Genomic DNA, 19,598 nt, shown 5'->3' on the forward strand with positions numbered 1-19,598 from the left:
TCACAATAAATCGCTCATATTGTAAAAACGACATATCGGATGAATCTATAGACCCTAATCTTTTGACTCAAACAGGATTCAATGTATTAACTTCATTAGGTGTCTTACTGGATGTAGTTTTGTTGGCGATTCTCCCAAAGACAAACTCTGCTGTGTTCTGTGCCATGTTGTTTTGTCACATGACTCTGTGCGTTAAAGTTTAACCCTTTACTGACAGCCCAAATTCTTCTGAACTGACATCAGTCTGTTTAAATGTATTTAAATTATTCGTTGTATATAACAAAGTCAAAATACAATGTCCAACATTTGTCTATTGTCGCATACCATTTCCCTTTAAAGGTAGTGAATTTGATTGGCTGTATGACCCAAAGCACACACTTACAGCAATGGTCCTGTTTCCGTGTGCTCACATCTGTGCCGCTGTTTTAGTTTAAAATTATTTTAAAGTTTCAAAGCACTTGGGGGGAATGAAGTGATTTATTTACAGTTTGAAAGAGTGATTGAGTGAGGAGAGAATGCTGGGATATCTGCAGTGTGAATGATGCATGTTCACACATGTGAAATCTGGCAGGTTTTAGGGGTTAATGAAGGTTAGGGGTCAGAGGTCAACTACATAGCTGCAAACGAGCCAATAGGGGGCCATATCACTTTTGTCCAGCACTAAATGTGTCAAAAAACACACAAGAGGATTGTGAATGTTTGCGCTCTCTCTCTCTCTCTCTCTCTCTCTCTCTATCTATCTATCTCTATCTCTCTATCTCACTGTGATGATGGATTGAGAAGAGGCCTCCTATTGTTTCTTTTGGGTCTGAATTTTTTTATGATGTCATTTAAAAATCTCCAACACACACTGGTCATGAAGCAGATACTACAGATTATTTTCTTTTGTTTAAAGGGGACATATGAAAAATGTAAGAGTCTGATGTAGCTGCAATGAAAACATACTGTAACTTTCAAAACTTCCTCAGTACTTGCTATCCAAATAAATTGAATTGATGCAGGAGACAAAAAAATAACAAATACGAGAATTAAACAGGAGAAAGTAGTTTAACATACAGTAGTAACGCTGCATCCCAAAAATTGGTACTTGCACACTTTATAAGTCATTTTAGCAGACACTTTTATCTAGAGCAACTTACAAATGAGAAACAATAGTGTTGGGAACCAATATTCTTGTTTCAACCCGGTTCCATTTTTACAAATACCAGAACCAAATCATTTTTATAATTTGTGGTTCTGTTTACGGTTCTTGAACATGCAATCCTCCGCCAATGCGGACAGGACTGCATGCTAAAATATTCTGTTTCCTGCACTACCATTCAGCTTCACTGCAACACCGATATTGAATCAGCAGCAGTCCGATTCCCAAACAAATGACTCTCATGAGCTGGTTCTTTTGAATCGACAGTACAGAACATACAGGGCAACCATTCTGATTCATGAACGAATTACTCTTATTAGCCGATTCTTTTAAATCTAGAGCGTGAAACATAAAGCACAACCGGTGTACTCCGATTCCCAAACAAATGACTCTTATGAGTCAGATCTCTTGACTCAACAGCGAGAAACATACAGCATGACTAGTGTAGTCCGATTCCTGAACGAATGACTCTTAGTAGCAGTTCTTTTGAATCTACAGCGAGCAACATACAGCATGACCAGTGTACTCCGATTCCCAAACGAATGACTCTTATGAGCCGGTTCTCTTGAATCTACAGCATGAAACAAAGCACAACCGGCGTACTCCGATTCCCGAACGAATGACTCTTATGAGCCGGTTCTCTTGAATCTACAGCATGAATCAAAGCACGACCGGTGTACTCTGATTCCCGAACAAATGACTCTTATGAGCCAGTTCTCTTGAATCTACAGCATGAAACAAAGCGCAACCGGCGTACTCCGATTCCCGAACGAATGACTCTTATGAGCCGGTTCTCTTGAATCTACAGCATGAATCAAAAGCATGACCGGTGCACTCAGATTCCCAAACAAATGACTCTTATGAGCCGGTTCTCTTGAATCTACTGCATGAAACAAAGCATGACCGGTGTACTCCGATTCCCAAATGAATGACTCTTATGAGCCGGTTCTCTTGAATCTACAGCGCGAAACATACAGGGCGACCTGTGCAGTCTGATCCTGACCCTGAATCAGTTCTTTTGAATCTACACCACAAAACAGCATACTGTACCTCCTGAATGAATGACTCTTATCTGCCTGTTCTTTTCTTTTAAGTAAACGAATAACTTACTGAATCAAGGACTGTTAACCAAGAACTGTTACTGTGTTATGTTTATTCAAGGCTTGTGAGACTTAAATTAGTTCAAGATAAAGGTAAAAATACCTATTATGAATTTTGTTGTAATTAGTGGTGATTTACAAAAAGTATGAATTAATAAATATATATCTGCACTGCCAAGTTTCAATAGTAGCTACAAGACTAACTCAGATGACAGAGACAAAGATTAAAGAGAGAGAGAGAGCAAGTCAAAGTCCCAAGTCATCTGAGTGAAAATCCCATCACGCGCGCGCACACACACTTATGGTCTAACAGACTTACTGAAAACCCACACACCCCCTCCGGTTTAACTCCGGCCCCTCTCGCTGTCTCTCTGGTAGGCTGAACATGAGTGTGTGTTCAGTGAGCTGGTCAGTGTCGCTCTCAGTCGGAGAGAAAAATGCGAGTCACAAGTTAAAGAAAAGGAGAGGAGAAGATAAAGAAAGGAGAAAAGCGGGAGCTGACGTTAGATTGTGAAGGATCGGATCGTTTGTGTTGGAGCGTTTACAGCTCACTCGTCCATCCGTGGCTCTCGCAGGCGGGTGTGCAGGTAGACACTGACCGGAGAAAGAGAATCAAAGAGAAAGTGCGTAAGGAACTGCTTTACTTCAGCATGTGTGTGTATGTGTGTTCATGCTTTCTTATGGTGCGTGTGTGTTCCCCTTAGGTAACTTACTTGTTTACTTTATTTACTAATAATGTTTTACCTTTGAGGATGTTTCTGAATGTCCCCAAATGGTGACACAAATGTCTGTCACAATTTACTGGGAAATATTGACATGCAGGTTAAAGATATGTTAGGTAGATTTAGGGTGTGTGTCTGTTTAGTTACAGATTTACTACACACACACATTCACATAATGATTTTTTTTCATACTGGAGCATGATTTCACTTCAGTTGCTTCAATTCTGTCATTTACATTTAAAGAGTGAGAGTCATACAGGTTTGGAACAATATGAGGCTGAGTACATTTGTACTTTTAGATGAACTGTCCCTTTCAGTTAGGAAAACTCTTTTTATAATATAATATTCATAATTGTATTGGATTATCACTGAGGTTTATCTTCAGCGAACGTGCATTCCTCCTGCTCTCTTTACCCCCTGGGCTCTGTTAAGTCAGTGTTTCTCGTGCAGGAATGACAGATTGAACAGATGTAGTAAGTTGTAGCAGATGTTTTGTTTTTACTGTTTTTGCACACAGAAATGCCACGAGTTTTCTCAAAATGTCAAGCTCCAATCTGATTGGCACACTTTTGGGAGCCATTGTGCTTTGTAAACCGTGAGAATTACGACTAGAATAAGAACTTCAAAGTAAGAACTGGTCACTTGATTTGACATATTTTTGAAGTGCATGGCATTAAATCTGACATATAGAGTTTTGTGTATGACACTTCCTCACTTATCTGTAAATGTAGCATATCTACGATATATACAAGCAAAACTTATTTCCAATCAATAAGGGATACTTATTATTTTTGGACAGACTGTAATTCCCCATAAGAACTAATTAGGCAACCATCACTATTACTGTTGCTGTTTTTGCTATTTATTTACCCTAAAAAAGACAAGATATATCTCAGAAAAGTATTTTATTACTATTATAAAACATTTATTTGTAATGTTTTATTTTTCTTGAAGATATCTTTTATTTTCAAGCTTGTAGAAATCATGACAATAACATTGAACATCAACAATAAGATCATGACATTGAAAAGAAAGGAACAGTTGCCTGTGTTCTCAAAAATTATTTAAGTTAATGCCAGAATGTATAAGCAAAGTCACATGACCTAAAAGTAATATCAAGAGACCATAATATCATATGCTTGGGGGGGGTAGGCTCCTTTTACTGCGGTCAGTAAACAACCACCCAGAACACCCTAGAAACCACAAAGCGATACCTTAACAACCACCCAAAACATCCTAGAAACATATAAACCCCTTGCAACACCTTAGTAACCACTCAGAATACCATAGATGCATAGAAAGCACACAGAACACCCTAGAAACCTAAAACCACCTAGCAACACCTTTGTAACCACTCAGAACACGCTAGAAACCTAGAAAACACCTTAGCAACCACATAGAACTCCCTTGAAACATAGAAACAACCTAGCAACCCCTTAGTAACCACTCAGAACACCCTAGAAAACACCTTAGCAACCACTCAGAAGAACACCCAGAAACCTAAAAAACACATAACAATGCCATAGTGACCAGCCAGAACACCCTAGAAACCACCTAGTAACACCTTAGCAACCTCACAGAACAGCCTAGAAACATAGAAACCAACTAGCAACATCGTAGCAACCATACAGAAAACCCTAGAGACATAGAAACACCCAGCAACACCTTAGTAACCACTCAGAACACTTTAGCAACCACACAGAATATCCTAGAAACATAAAACCACCTAGCAACACCTAACCAACCACTCAGAACACCTTAGAAACCACATAGCAGCACATTAGCAACCACACAGAGCACCCTATAAACCACCAAACAACACCTTAGCAATCATGAAAAATACCCTTGAGGGGCCTTGTTAGCTCAGCGAGTATTGACACTGACTACCGCCCATGGAGTCTCGAGTTCGACATCCAGGGTGTGCTGAGTGACTCCAGCCAGTTCTCCTAAGCAACCAAATTGGCCCAGTTGCTAGGGAGGGTAGAGGCACATGGGGTAACCTTGTGGTCGCAATTAGTGGTTGTGCTCTCAATGGGGCACTTGGTAAGTTGTGCGTGGATTGCGGAGAGTAGCATGAGCCTCCAGTGCTGTGAGTCTCCACGGTGTCATGCACAGCAAGCGATTGTGATAAAATGTACGGATTGACAGTCTCAGAAGTGGAGGCAACTGAGACTTGTCCTCCACCACCCAGATTGAGGTGAGTAACCACATAGTTTGAGGGCCTACTAAGTAGTGGGAATCGGGCATTCCAAATTGGGAGAAAAAGGGTATAAGAAAAAAATAAAAATAGAAACCACCAAGCAACACATTAGCAGCCATTTAGGACACCCCTAGAAACTTTGAAACCACCTAGCAACACTTCAGCAACCACACAGAACATCCTAGAAACCTAAAACCACCTAACAAGACCTTAGCAACCGCGCAGAACACCCTAGAAACATGGGACTCACCTAGTAACCACTCATAACACATTAGAAACCACATAGCAACACATAAGCAACCATGCAGAACACCCTTTAAATGGCCTAATATCACCTTAGCAACCATAAAAAAAAAATAGAAACCACCAAGCAACACCTTAGCAGCCATTTAGGACACCCCTAGAAACCTTGAAACCACCTAGAAACACTTCAGCAACCACACAAAACATCTTAGAAACCTAAAACCACCTAGCAACAATTCAGCAACCACACAGAACATCTTAGAAACCTAAAACCACCCAGCAATACTTAAGCAACCACACAGAACACCCTAGAAACATGGGAACCACATAGGAACCACTCAGAACACATTAGAAACAACATTGCAACACATTAGCAACCATGCAAAACACGTAAACCACCTAACAACACCTTAGTAACCATCAAAACTACCCTAGAAACCACCAAGCAACACTTTAGCTGCCACTCAGAACACCCTAGCAACAACATAGTAACCACCCAAAACAACCTAGAAACCACCTAGCAACACCTTAGCAACCACTCGAAACACTGTAACAATGCCCTGACAACAAGTTTTGCACAGGCAAACACTTTATATGCCACCGAAAGTCCATTAATATCCACAGTATTAGTTTGTATAAGTAAGAGTGAATTCATATGTAGGGTCTTGTACACAAAACAGTTTGTGTATGCAAGAATTTCTACCCATTTGAAAGAGAGAAAGGGAGCATATTTGCACCATACAGGGAGTTTTTACTGGCCAGACTTGTGCCTATTAACACTAATTTGTCAGGAGTGAGAGTGAGAGAGAGTGAGAATTTTGCCAAACACACACACATATGCACACACTGAACAGAGCAATTGAATTCACAGCTTCATTTGAAGTTGTGTAGTTGAGAGTGCAGCAGGCATATGCCTTTTAAAGTTTTAAAGAGCTGTTAATCTTGAACTCATATTTCACTCACAGAAATGAACTGCAGACTTGTTCCGGGATGAATTCATTTTTACAGCCTTCAGTGTTTATTAGAGCTCTATAATTATCTGCGATCCTCCTCTGTGTTTCATTTGTTTATGATTTGTTCATCTTTCACGAGACGTGTGACAAGATTTCCGCAGAATTGGAACACCCATCAGTCACAAAGTCACAGTATAAACAACCTCCAGCCTTTGCATGTTTGTTTATTAAATTCATTGTCTAATTTGTTTGCTCTCAGATCCCCTGAGATAGAAAATGCGAAAGTTGTTCACGGATTCTGTCTTGGTCTAGTCTTTTTAAGGTGTGTGTGTGTGTGTGTGTGTGTGTGTGTTATGGCTGGGCAGAGCCCGTGTGTTTGGATAAGTGTGGGTCTGTCTGCAGTGTCAGCATAAATACAGCATCAGGACTATGTGTATGTGTTGTCTGTGCCAGGCTTTGGGTTCAGTAACAATGCAGTAACGTGACTGTGTGTTTGTCCAGGTAGATTTACACAGAGAGCAGACTCTCACTTTATCTCTCGGTTTCTACATCGTGTGTAGGAAAACATTCTTTGGAGGTTTCATATGAGATGTGTGTGTAAGTGTACATACTTGATATGCTTGTGTGTGTGTATACATGCATATGGGTGTGCGTTTGTCCTAGCCACTCAGAGAGGGTGAAACAGGGTATTTAATACAGAATTACAAACTAATGCTCCTACAAGAGGTATCACACTGGAATTCTGTGATTCCTTCAGGCGGCGTGCTGGTAAAGATATCTGTAGGTCTGTACAGTGCAATGTGATTCTGAACACGTCAGGTCATGTGCTGCATGTTTTTAATTTTTCTAGTGATGCATCATGGGAAATGTGTTTTTCTGTAGGGTCAGCGCCATGCTATAAAATTGTTTTTGGTTTAAACAGCTGCAAAAACAGCCAGTGTAATTGTTAAGTGCAGTTAGAGGAACTAAACTGCAACCGTTTTTGATACAAGAAACTTTCACAGTATAAACAAGGAAAAATACATATTCATTAAAAGTACAAACCGACCTGCCTTTTCCAGCCTGATCTCATGACACTTATGTGACAGATCGCGGCAGTTCCGAGGTGAAATGTCCACTGTGTGGCGCTAAAAGCGAGTAAAATTTCCTCCCAAACAGATGAGGTTTTTATGGTTAATGCTCTTGAGTTTTAAATCAACAAAACTGACCTCCCTACCCTAAACCTTGAACCGAAACGATAGTGTAATAAAAAGCTAATGTGAGATGGAAAAACTAAATTGCTGAAGCATCCACGTCATTTTGAGGTGCTTCTGACACTTTGGGCTCACGCGTCAACTTGCGTGCTCTTCGGGACCTGTACTCCGGTCCTTTACATCACAAATCAGTTAAGCAGTCCAAGAAGTTTGTAATTGTAGTTGGTTAGATAATGCAAACTTTAAAATAAGTCATGCTCTATAGTTAAGTGTTTTGATATCATAAGATATCATTGTGTGAGGAACAGGCTGAAAAGTTAGTGTTTATGAAATGATAATCTACTCGTGATTTGTGTTGTTGAAAGTTGTTGTTGTTGCGACTCTAGTGTTAATTTCACCAGGAAACTGACGTGATACGAGCCGCGTAAAGATGATTTAGCAAAAATATACCGGGTGGAATAGTAACATGATTCAATGAGACCAGGTTGCAGCTTTCATATGAGTATCTAATATTAGCTCCGAAACGATAACAGCTGTCACTTCTATTCTTTATCCACACACACACCCACCCACCCACACACACACACACACACACACTTATCACCTGTTTCTAAAGATGAAGCCATGAATGAATTCAAGGCCTCGTGTTTGTATCTGTTTTATGTGTCATTAAACATCTATTATGCTGCTCTGGATAATCTGTATTTACACCAGAATGGATAAACGTTCATATGGGGGTGTTGTTTATTTACTTCATGATGTTTCATTTTTAAAGTGACATTATCACTAGAAATACCAAGATACAACCACAGCCCTCATGACTGGATATGGTCGCTCCTGATAATCTCTCTGTAGTTTGTGCTGTATAGTAATCAATATACTGTAATCAATTAGAAATGTATTGATTTAGTGTAGTCTGGGGTTACAATACACTAGTGAATCTTTATACATTTTGTGTGTGTGCAGCCTTATCTCATGAACATTACGTGACCGTGGCGTAAATGTTTAAAAACAAATTACGTGCTTCATTACGTGCACGTTTGGGTGCAGTTTCCCAGTGAAATGTCCAGCGGGGGGCGCCAAAATCATAATCACAATTATTCTGGTCAATATTGAACAAAAAAATACAAATTAAGAAACCATTCAGGTTAGGGATGTGCGAGACTAGTTGACTAAACGGTTCTGATGCTGCTAGTCGACACTGGAATTACTAGTCGGTTAACTCTTTCCCCGCCAAACACGGAATTTTCCGTGTTTTATGAAAAAACGCTTCCCCGCCAAACACAGAATTTTCCGGGTTTCCGTGTTTTAGGTGTTATACGGTAAGGAAGACCCCTCCGCATGTTTTGAAAGAGTATGCAACTCTTTGATCAAAGAAACAGACTGCGATCGTCTCAAACATGAAGAAGTGGAGTATTGAGAAGCTCAAAATATCAGACATAAACATGCCTTTTTCTCAGCTTTTTGTCTGAAATGTTGTTTTTGACAAAACCGACCTCTGTTCAAGTCGCAATAAAAAAGAACAAATGAAGATAAAATAAAATTGTTTTTTTTGCCTAAAAGCAGAGGCTCAGATCTTTATTGTGATATATAGCATCTTCATATATTCATGGAAGAAAATATTCTGCGGGCCATTAAAGTTTAGCGAAAATCGTCAAAAACCCTGGCGGTGGCTGGCAACTTTTTTTTAAAAACGCTGGCGGGGAAAGAGTTAATATCTACTTAATATGTTAAGTATATTATATAAAAAAGAGGATATCTGGAGCAGATACAAAGTTATATTTAATCTCAGGCTGCACATGCTTCTTCCCTCTCTCACTCGTGGCACGCGCAGGAAATGTCCTCTCGCTAGACAAGCAAACTCAGTAAAGTAGCTATAGAATTCACTTCGGTGGTGGTGCGGGAATTCCAAACGTTTGGAATTCCCTATTGATGTTTTCACATTTGATGATTCTTTAAATCTGTGTGTGCTTGTACGTAATTTTTCTGCTATGCAGGCTTTTTCAAGAGCAGGATATCCGCCTCAGGTTAGCCAAGTCCTGTCTTTCACTGGACCATGTCGATGTGTTAATTTTGCTCATTTAAAAATTTATGCTTTTAAGTAGCCTAGATAATGACAGTTTAGGCTAGGTATGCCATTTTTTAAATCTGCTGATAAGAAGGCTATTTCCAACGAGGTGCCGACTGCTTAACGGATTAAATATTTTATTCGGTGTGCATGTCATGATTAGAATACATTAGGTTTATTGTAGGTTACAGCACAGGCCTATTTGTTTCAATCCTATTGCTAATTTTCGGAACAGCACAATTTTCGGAACATTTCAGCACATTTTTTTCTCGTAAATTTTCCTTAGCCTACCTATTAATTATTTGCAACAATGTCCTGACTGTTTTAATATGTTAAGTAACTTTTACTTGGTGAATTTAATTTAGAGCAGGTTGGATTGCTGTATTGGTCCTGCACTCAATTGTTTTAAATAAATATGCCTGTTAAAAATTCACAAATGTTGATTCAGTGAATGCGTGTCATGTTCTATATTTAATGTACAATGATCTTAATGCCAGGTGAGCACGTTGTAGATAAATGCCTCTCTTCAGTGGAGTTTAGCTTTGGATTTGGGGTCGCATAAACACTTTTGTTTGACTGTTTTCTGAAGGTTGGAAAATGTTGGTTTAAATGCCAGTGAAATTAGCCATTCCGCACATCCCAAGCTGCATTTTCGGAACACGTGCACATGTTCAGCACACACACATACACCGCCTGTCAATTACTAGATCTCTAGCAAATTATACAATTTTAATGGATCATTTTCAACAGCAGAATAAAAAGATTAACTTTCTCATAAGTGACACAGGCCTAAATATACTTGTTTATTTTTTCATTATTGACTTTATAATCAGTCTGCTTGTCTGGTCAAATTATTTTTCACTTAAGCGTTAATGTCGAGCCCTGATTAAATATTGTTTTCAACATTCTCCGAAAAAAAAAATTCTTCTGCGGTATAGCTCCTAAAATAAATGTACATTGTTTAAAAGGAGTTTTAGATATTATTTTGGAAGACAATCCAAAAAAGACTCATCAAAAACGTATTTTGTTCCAGTGTTTAATAGGGCGAAGACTACCCTCTCTCACCTTTCTGTTCACGTCGATCCATCTTTAACTCACAAAAAACACTTTCTCTTCTTAACAGAGCTGCGTATCGCCAGTATTCTTCATGATAAGATACACATAGTGAACGTGACGTATATTATGATTCACTACGTCACGAGCCAAAACGTCTCGCTCGCCCCCCGGTGACTGGTCCTAGTATAGGTCATAAACCCCGCCTCCCCATGTTATTCAACGGGACGTGAGACCAACTAAACAATTCAATTACACTTCACATATCTTTTTTCCAAAGATAGTTTCTGTCATTTACTGTAGTTTCTATCACGTTGATGTCATTTCAAGTGTTTGTTTTCAAAAAAAGGTTGTTTTTAGTTAGTTATTTGATGCTATAAAAATGGTGCTGTGACATCATGATTGACAGCTGTGATTGATTAACCAACATTATGCCATGAATGCTGTCGATTGAGCTCAACTTGTATTCAACCCGAAATATTCCTTTAAGAATGTTTCATGAAAACACACACACGCCTACAATTACCCCCAATCAGTGCGCTGTAATTGCTCCAGGGGCGTTACACACACACACACACACACACACACACACACACAGAGATTATTGTGTCACTCTGTAGTTTGACCTCCTCTAGAGACAGACAGAAACCTGCGGTGTGTGTGTGTGTGTGTGTGTGTGTGTGTGTGTGTGTATATGTATATCTGAGGGTTTAAATAACTCAGCTGGCAGTAACTGGCACCAGTGAGTGTTTCAGCCTCCATAAGAAGATGTATTGTCACTCTGTGTGTGTGTGTGTGTGTGTGTGTGTGTGTGTGTGTGTGTGTGTGTGTGTGTGTGTGTGTGTGTATGTGTGTATGTGTGTATGTGTGTATGTGTGTGTGTGTGTGTGTGTGTGTGTGTGTGTGTCCGCAGGTCGTTTCCAGACTCTCTAGAGCTCAACTCAAATCTGTTTCGCTAATTTTGGTGCCATGTTTATTCGGAGTGGGTTTTGGATAAATGCTGTGTGTTACTGGAAGTCTGTTTCTGTGTGTGTGTCCACTCTGCACTCAACGTCTCTTTCTAGTTGTTGTGTCATTGCCATTTTTAGTAGTCCAAACAGTAAAGATTTTATCCAGTTTGATTAGTTATGTGCCCTAATACAGTTTGGGAGTCAGACACCTTAAATCTTAAAAAGCCCCAATTTTGGTAGGATGGTGGCCAGGAGTTTAGGGCTGCATCCTAATACATAGTCAGCTGACTTGCAGTCTTGCTGCCTAATCAGTTTGAAAAGCACATTATTTTCATCCTGACTCCCAAGGCAGCATTTTCCTGGTTTCGGATGCAACCTGTGTTCGAAACCAGGAGAATGCTGCCTCCGGAGGCTGTATATGGAGGTAGGAAGGGTTCAAGGCATGTCCGAATCCAATGTTTGCATCACATCCTGCCATGTAACTCAGATAACCGCTCTGTACAATTGTGGTGAGAAGAATATCGTCATATCAGAATGCTACTCTGAGATGCGGGTTGGCGCTGTTTTGACAGCACTAGGGGGAACTACACAATATTAGACAGGTGGTTTTAATGTTGTGGCTGATCGGTAATGTGGCAGGGCAGAGGGCGGGGCCGGGTCGTGATCCTATACACACGACGGACATATCCGTAAACTATCTCTCTCTCCCGCATGATCCTCTGCAGTTGACCTTTATCCCTCACGGAGGCTTAATTAGCCTAATACGGGACCGGGTGTGTAGAATCACGACCCGGCCCCGCCCTCCGCCCTGCCACAGGTGTGTAGATATGTATATATTCTTTTTTTCCCCTATCGTCCAATTAATCGGTTATTAGCTATATTTCTTCAAATTCGAGCAATTCTGTAATTTGGCTAGTAAAAATAGCCATTTGTCTCCTTAATGTTACTGTGGAGCCAGTGGCTCCAATCATTTTTTGGTCTGGAGCCTTGCTCTATTGGACACCTGGGCATTTTAAGGAGGATTCATGCCATTTATGGTGATCAGGGACACAATAACTAAAGAAAATCCTCAAAACTGGGTTGCCGTAGTTAAGGAAGTTGAGATTTACTACCAAAGCAACTTTATCCACATCATCTACAGGATGTATTTTGTCAAATTGTGGTAATTTCCTCAATTTTTCCAATGTGCTTGTTCCCGATAATTTCTTAATGCAAATAAAAATATTAAATTTCATTGTTTATATTGCACAAAGACAGAGTGTGTGTGTGTGTGTGTGAGAGAGAGTGTGTGTGTGTGTGTGTGTGTGTGTGTGTGTGTGTGTGTGAGAGAGAGTGTGTGTGAGAGAGAGTGTGTGTGTGAGAGAGTGTGTGTGTGAGTGTGTGTGTGTGTGAGAGAGAGAGAGAGAGTGTGTGTGTGTGTGTGTGTGTGTGAGAGAGTGTGAGTGAGTGAGTGTGCATGAGTGAGTGTGTGCGCGTGTGTGTATGAGAGAGAGAGTGTGTGTGTGTGTATGAGAGAGAGATGTGTGTGTGTGAGAGAGTGTGTGTGTGTGTGTGTGAGAGAGAGAGTGTGTGTGTGTGTGAGAGAGAGAGTGTGTGTGTGAGAGAGAGAGTGTGTGTGTGTGTATGAGAGAGTGTGTGTGTGTGTGTGTGTGTAAGAGAGAGAGTGTGTGTGTGTATGAGAGAGAGAGTGTGTGTGAGAGAGTGTGTGTGTGTGTATGAGAGAGAGAGTGTGTGTGTGTGAGAGATAGAGAGAGAGAGTGTGTGTGTGTGTGTGAGAGAGATAGAGAGAGAGAGTGTGTGTGTGTGTGTGAGACAGAGAGAGTGTGTGTGTGTGTGTGTGTGTGTGTGTGTGTGAGAGAGAGAGAGTGTGTGTGTGTGTGTGTTTGAGAGAGAGAGAGAGAGAGTGTGTGTGTGTGTGTGTGTGTGTGTGTAGAGAGAGAGAGTGTGAGTGAGTGTGCGTGAGTGTGTGTGTTTGAGTGTGCGTTTGAGTGAGTGATTGAGTGAGTGAGTGAGTGTGTGTGTTGGACAGACTTGTGGTCACGGATGAAATCTTGGCTCTTGAATATTGTGTGTGTGTGTGTGTGTGTGTGTGTGTGTGTGTGGGTAGAAAGGTGATTTATGAGAAAAAAAGCATGATTTTTGGGAAATGATTGAATAATGTATGTCTATTTTTCTTCAGTCCCACAGAAACTCCTTCAGGAATCAGTTTCCAGGCATCCGTCGTTCCCCACTTCCCCTTCTCTGCCTCATGACCCCAACGTGGTAGGAGATAGCGCCCTTCCTGACGAGACCCCGCCTCTGACCTCTGACACTTCATCAGGTAGAAAACATGTGTTATTTCTCAGCTTCTAATGTGAGTTTGATTTTTTTTAGTTTGTGATGATTGTTGATGACATATTTGTGCAATTGGAAATGTTTCTTTCTGGAATATTCATTATGAAATTGTTTAAAACTGTTTGTTTATTATATTAACAGCACACACACACACATTGATGATGGGAGACAGACAGACTGTTATTTAATTATTTATGTAAATCAGCCTGTTCTTTATATAATTATTCTAGGAAATGAAAGCCCAGGGCATTTGAACGAAATGATCATAGACGCATAACATCTGATCATGATCATTATGCTTTGTAAAGATCTCGTTGTTGTTGTGTGATTCAGCTCAGTGCTGTTAAATGAACGCAGGATGATGGTGTGATGATTTCACAGGGAGGTCGACACGAGGCTGGAATTCTGGTCCGTATTCAGAGAAGCCGGATCAGTCTGGAGAAAGAGAGAGAGACAGTGATCCAAACCCCACCATCTCCACCATAAGCAGACCAGCGATGGCTCTCATCAACAGCGCCCTGGCAACATACTCCTACATCACAGGTAACAACACAAATAACTGCTGTGCATCACTCAATGAGAAAAATGTACTAAGTTCAACACAAGTTAAGATCCTTGAACATACTGTTGATTTCCAAGAAAATTATTTTGACTTGTCCCCTCTTTGTACAAAAGAATTAAAGGGATAGTTCACCCAAAATGAAAATTCTCTCATCATTTACTCACCCTCATGCCACCCCAGATGTGTATGACTTTCTTTCATCTGCTGATCTCAAACGAAGATTTTTAGAAGAATATCTCAGCTCTTTTGGTCCATACAATGCAAGTGAATGGGTTCCAAAATTTTGTAGCTCCAACAAATGACAAAAGGCAGCATAAAAGTAATCCACAAGATTCCAGTGGTTTAATCCATGTCTTCTGAAGCAATATGAAAGGTGTGGGTGAGAAACAGATCAATAAACCCTTTTTTAACTATAAATTCTCCCCGCTCAGTCAGTTGTGTTTTTGGTGATTCAGATTCTTCATGCATATTGCCCCCTACTGGGCAGAGAGAAGTTTTATGGTTAAAATGACTTAAATATTGAGCTGTTTCTCATCCACACCTATCATATCACTTCTGAAGACATGGATTAAAACACTGGAGTCAAAATCATAATTTGTGTTCTGCAGGAGAAAGTCATACACATCTGGAATGGCCTAAATGTGATTTAATGATGAAAGAATTTTAATTTTAGGGTGATCTAACCCATTAATGTAGGTGCTTTAACAAAAACACAAGCTATACATTTCTGTCATTTAAACTCTGGTACACTTGCCCCATAGACTTCCGTTGTAAGTGTATTTCAGTAATCACGATTTGTGCTTGAACTTGCAAATTGAGGAACAAGTCAAAAGAGTCCTAAATGAGTCAAAAGGGGCTTTAACAAAAATAAAATCTGCACATGTCTGCCTTTAAACTCTCTGGTACACTTGCCCCATAGACTTCTATTGTTAGTGCATTACTGTAAATACGATTTGCGCTTGAACTTGCAAATGGAAAGAGATGTCAAAATTACTGTTCATGATAATCACGCTTAACTTGCTTTGAACCCAGAACGTTCATTTACATGATGAAAGATTACACAGTGAAAAATCAAAAGCAGAATGATACATTTTATATTTAAACAAATACATGGAGTCAACAAAACCTATTATATATTTAACAGATAAATCAATTTAAAATTAAAATGGATACATGTAAAAAATCAATTTCTGGTGCCTGGGTAGCTCAGCGAGTATTGACACTGACTACCAACCCTGGAGTCGCGAGCCATTATCCAGGGTGTGCTGAGTGACTCCAGCCAGGTCTTCTAAGCAACCAAATTGGCCCAGTTGCATGGGTTGCCTCCTCGTGGTCGTGATTAGTGGTTCTCGCTCTCAATGGGGCGTGTGGTAAGTTGTGAGTGGATCGCGGAGAGTAGCATGAGCCTCCACATGCTGTGAGTCTCCGCGGTGTCATGCACAGCGAGCCACGTGATAAAATGCGCGGATTGATGGTCTCAGAAGCAGAGGCAACTGAGACTTGTCCTCCACCACCTGGATTGAGGTGAGTAACCACACCACCACGAGGACCTACTAAGTTGTGGGAATTGGGCATGTCAAATTGTGAAATTAATTAAAAAAATGAATAATTAATTAATTTCTATCAATGTGGAACTGCATTCCCAATGCATATTTAACTCGTAATGTGGAAAATAATGTTGTGTGTGGCTGTAATATTACTTATTGACTTAAATGTGTTTTTCTATCTCTATCCCAGGGCATCCTGAGTGTTGTGGGCTCTATTTCATGTGTGGTGTGTGTGCTGGTCTATTCCTCACACTCTTCATGGTGGTCATTCAGATCTCCTGTCGCACGGACTATATGCCTCGTCCCGCAGTCGCTAAGAAACAGCCACGACCCGCAGACGGCGACAGCGACACCACTGACTCTGACTCAGACTGGGAAATGAGTTCAGACCTCTCGGCCCGCCGACACCGGCGGTTTGAGCGCACGCTCAACACAAACGTCTTCACATCGTCCGAGGAGCTGGAGCGAGCGCAACGTTTGGAGGAGAGAGAGCGAATCATACGAGAGATCTGGATGAACGGACAGCCGGACGTCCCCGGCACACGTAGCCTAAATCGCTACTATTAGGGCGCCACCTCTGATTGGACAATTCCAGAAACGAAGCTACTACTTGGAGTTGTAGTTTTCTGATAACTAAAGAAGCTGCATTTATCGCCATCATGTGTGGCATGAAAGTGCGCCTTCCTTTGCAGTGGAAATAAGCTCTTCGTTTCGGCGAGCTTTATGCGTAACCTTCAGTACGCTGAGGTGAAGGCCAAATGCTCTGACCACCTCCTCTTCTCTGGACTGAGGCTGAAGCTGAGGCTCATGGGAGATGTAGTCCATTTGAAGACTGGCTCTAGGAGTCTGTAGGCAGCTCTAAAAGGCATGATAAGCTTTAAGCACTGTTATTGGTCCTTCGCTGTGCCTGTCCAACTGTAAGGAACTGCTTCTGTAGGGAGAGACACAGAGTATTTACAGTCACCAATTTATGTGCCTTCCAGTTTTCATCTGAAAGAAAAACACACATACAGTGGGCCTAAAAAGTCTTTGGATAATGTACTAAAGCAAATATGCAAATAACAACATGATGCTAGAGCTTTTCTCAGAAATAACTTCACTTTTCTGAGCCATTTTTGCAATGACTTTTAGTCAGCAGATGTCAGGGTGATATTAGCTGAATTGTGCGAGCAGATTAACCACAGGTGAAGTTCATCACATTAACTATGAACATGTTCCACTAATGTTTGACAACAAGAAAGTGCAAATAATTTAGACTTCATTTTATACAGTATATGTATTGTTTTTATTATTATTATTATAATTTTCTGTAAATATTAAAGACACTGGGATTTACATGTTATTATATAAAATACAATTTTCCAAATACTTTCTGGGGCCGCTGTATATATGTATGTGTGTGTGTGTGTGTGTGTGTGTGTGTGTGTGTGTGTGTGTGTGTGTGTGTGTGTGTGTATATTTAGTATGTACACTGCCTGGCCAAAACAAATGTTGAATACTTTTAGTTGGACTGCCTTTAGCTTTGATTGCGGTGCCCATTCGTCTCAGCATTGTTTCGACAGGTCACAACATTTATTTCCATCCAGAGTTGCATTCATTTTTGGCCGAGATCTTGTATTGATGACGGGAGAGTCGAACCACTCCGTAAAGTCTTCTCCTGCACATCCCAAAGACTTTCAATGGGGTCAAGTTCAGGACTCTGTGGTGGCCAATTCATGTGTGAAAATGATTCCTCATGCACCCTGAACCACTCTTTCACAATTTGAGCCTGATGAATCTTGGTATTGTCATCCTAGAATATGCCGGTGCTGTCAGGGAAGAAAAATCCATTGATGGGAAAACCTATCCTATGGATGACAGGTGCATCATGCGCTTCCCTTCTTGCATTTACATACCAACATTTATGCATTTGGCAGATAGCGACTTACAGAGCCCTTATTACAGGGACAATTCCCCGGAGCAACCTGGAGTTAAGTGCCTTTCTCATGGACACAATGGTGGTGGCTGTGGGGATCGAACCAGTGACCTTCTGATTACCAGTTATGTGCTTTAGACCATTACACCACTACCACTTCCACAATTCTTACCCTGATGTGCCCATCGCTTTGGAATAGGGTAAATCTGGACTCATCAGACCACATTACCTTTTTCCATTGCTCCACAGTACAATCTTTATGCTCCGTAGCATAAAACAATCTGATTAGCCTCACTAACAAGTGGCTTTCTTGTGGCCGCTTTGGTGGATTAACGTACCAAGTTCCTTCCGAAACAGCAAAGTCTGTACATTATTCCAAACTTATGGCCACCAGTCTAAGTAAATATATATATATATATATGACATTCTGTAAAATCACTTGAGCCTTCTATTTTGATATTTAAAATGTTTTTTGTTGTAGATGTTACTATTTTTGAATTAAATATTTTTATACTGTGGCAAAGCTTGCCTGATTGCTCAGGGATGCAATTCAAGTGTTTCTGTATAACGCTTATATTCCTTAAAAGGGAATGGAGAGCCCTTCAAGTGTTTCTACATAGGCAACGGTAACCTCAAAGAGGTTTTTAATAGGAACTAGTAATGCACACGCTGTTGTACCTTAAACACAATCAGTCAATTATGTATTCATTGATCAATCAATTTATACTCTTTCAGCGTTTTTTTTTTTTTATACAGTAGCTATTTAATAGTTACAGACTCTTCCTGTTACGAGACATGAGGAAGAACCAATTCCTCTTAATTTAGATGAGGCCTGAATTATACCCTATCTAATTATACACTCCTAATATAAAGGTTTTCAGTGGCCCTTTGGTTAAGGAAAGAAAAGTGTCCCTTCTTATCAAAATTATGTTTTTTTTTTTTTTCTGTATAGGGTTGTTGAGTTGCTTCATGATTCTTTGGAGATTAAAAAGTTCTCAATGTTACATTATTCATCGGATCAGATTGTTTGTGTAATCCCTATGTACAAAGCCAAAATAATAATAATAATAACAAAATAGAAAAGCACATGAAGTGAACCAAATATTTGTTTGTATGTTTGTTTGCTTGTTGATTGTGTTGCACCCAAGCTCTTAATGCTATGCAGAAAGTTGTATGTAAAAACTTGCAAACTGCTGTTATGTTTTTAATCTTCCAATGCTATTTCTGCATGAAATGCTAAAAAAAAAAAAAAAATGTTTTTATTTTATTTGTTTATTATCGGTAAACATCAATTGTTTTGTTTTGATTGCAACCACTGCCTTAACCTGAGACTGTGTATTGAACAAACTTCATTGAATAAACTGAACTTGTAGCGCCACCTGTTGGTGAATGATTAATAGCATTTGGAAAGTCAACAGTTCAAGGAAAGCTGGCGTTTACGTCAACATGATGACCACCAGTGTGGAGATAAAGCTGCTGATGCAAGCACAGCAGTCCCATGAGACATCATCAGATTATTTTAGAATGAGAAACAAGTCTGCTTTTTTATTTTAGTTATATTTACCTTGCATTAATTAGGAGTTAGCCTAATGTCTGTTTCCTGCCATCTCTCCTGAC

General features: G+C 40.1%; 1 protein-coding gene across 2 annotated transcripts in view; it reads left to right on the forward strand.

The window, feature by feature from the left end:
* Positions 1-19,353, forward strand: part of LOC127623831 (protein eva-1 homolog A-like) — a 44,151-nt gene extending 24,798 nt beyond the window's left edge. Inside the window, exons 1-4 of one of the 2 annotated variants that reach the window (XM_052098382.1) lie at positions 2,603-2,864; positions 13,803-13,943; positions 14,339-14,500; positions 16,257-19,353. In XM_052098382.1, the coding sequence (XP_051954342.1) occupies positions 14,455-14,500; positions 16,257-16,633 (423 nt within the window). In that variant the 5' untranslated portion in view covers positions 2,603-2,864; positions 13,803-13,943; positions 14,339-14,454 and the 3' untranslated portion in view covers positions 16,634-19,353. Of the gene's footprint in view, positions 1-2,602; positions 2,865-13,802; positions 13,944-14,338; positions 14,501-16,256 lie in introns of those variants that run through there. The other variant, XM_052098380.1, reaches the window with a different exon arrangement.
* Positions 19,354-19,598: the final 245 nt, after the last annotated feature.

This window comes from Xyrauchen texanus, chromosome 30, assembly GCF_025860055.1.
Source record: "Xyrauchen texanus isolate HMW12.3.18 chromosome 30, RBS_HiC_50CHRs, whole genome shotgun sequence".
Classification (NCBI taxonomy): Eukaryota; Metazoa; Chordata; class Actinopteri; order Cypriniformes; family Catostomidae; genus Xyrauchen; species Xyrauchen texanus.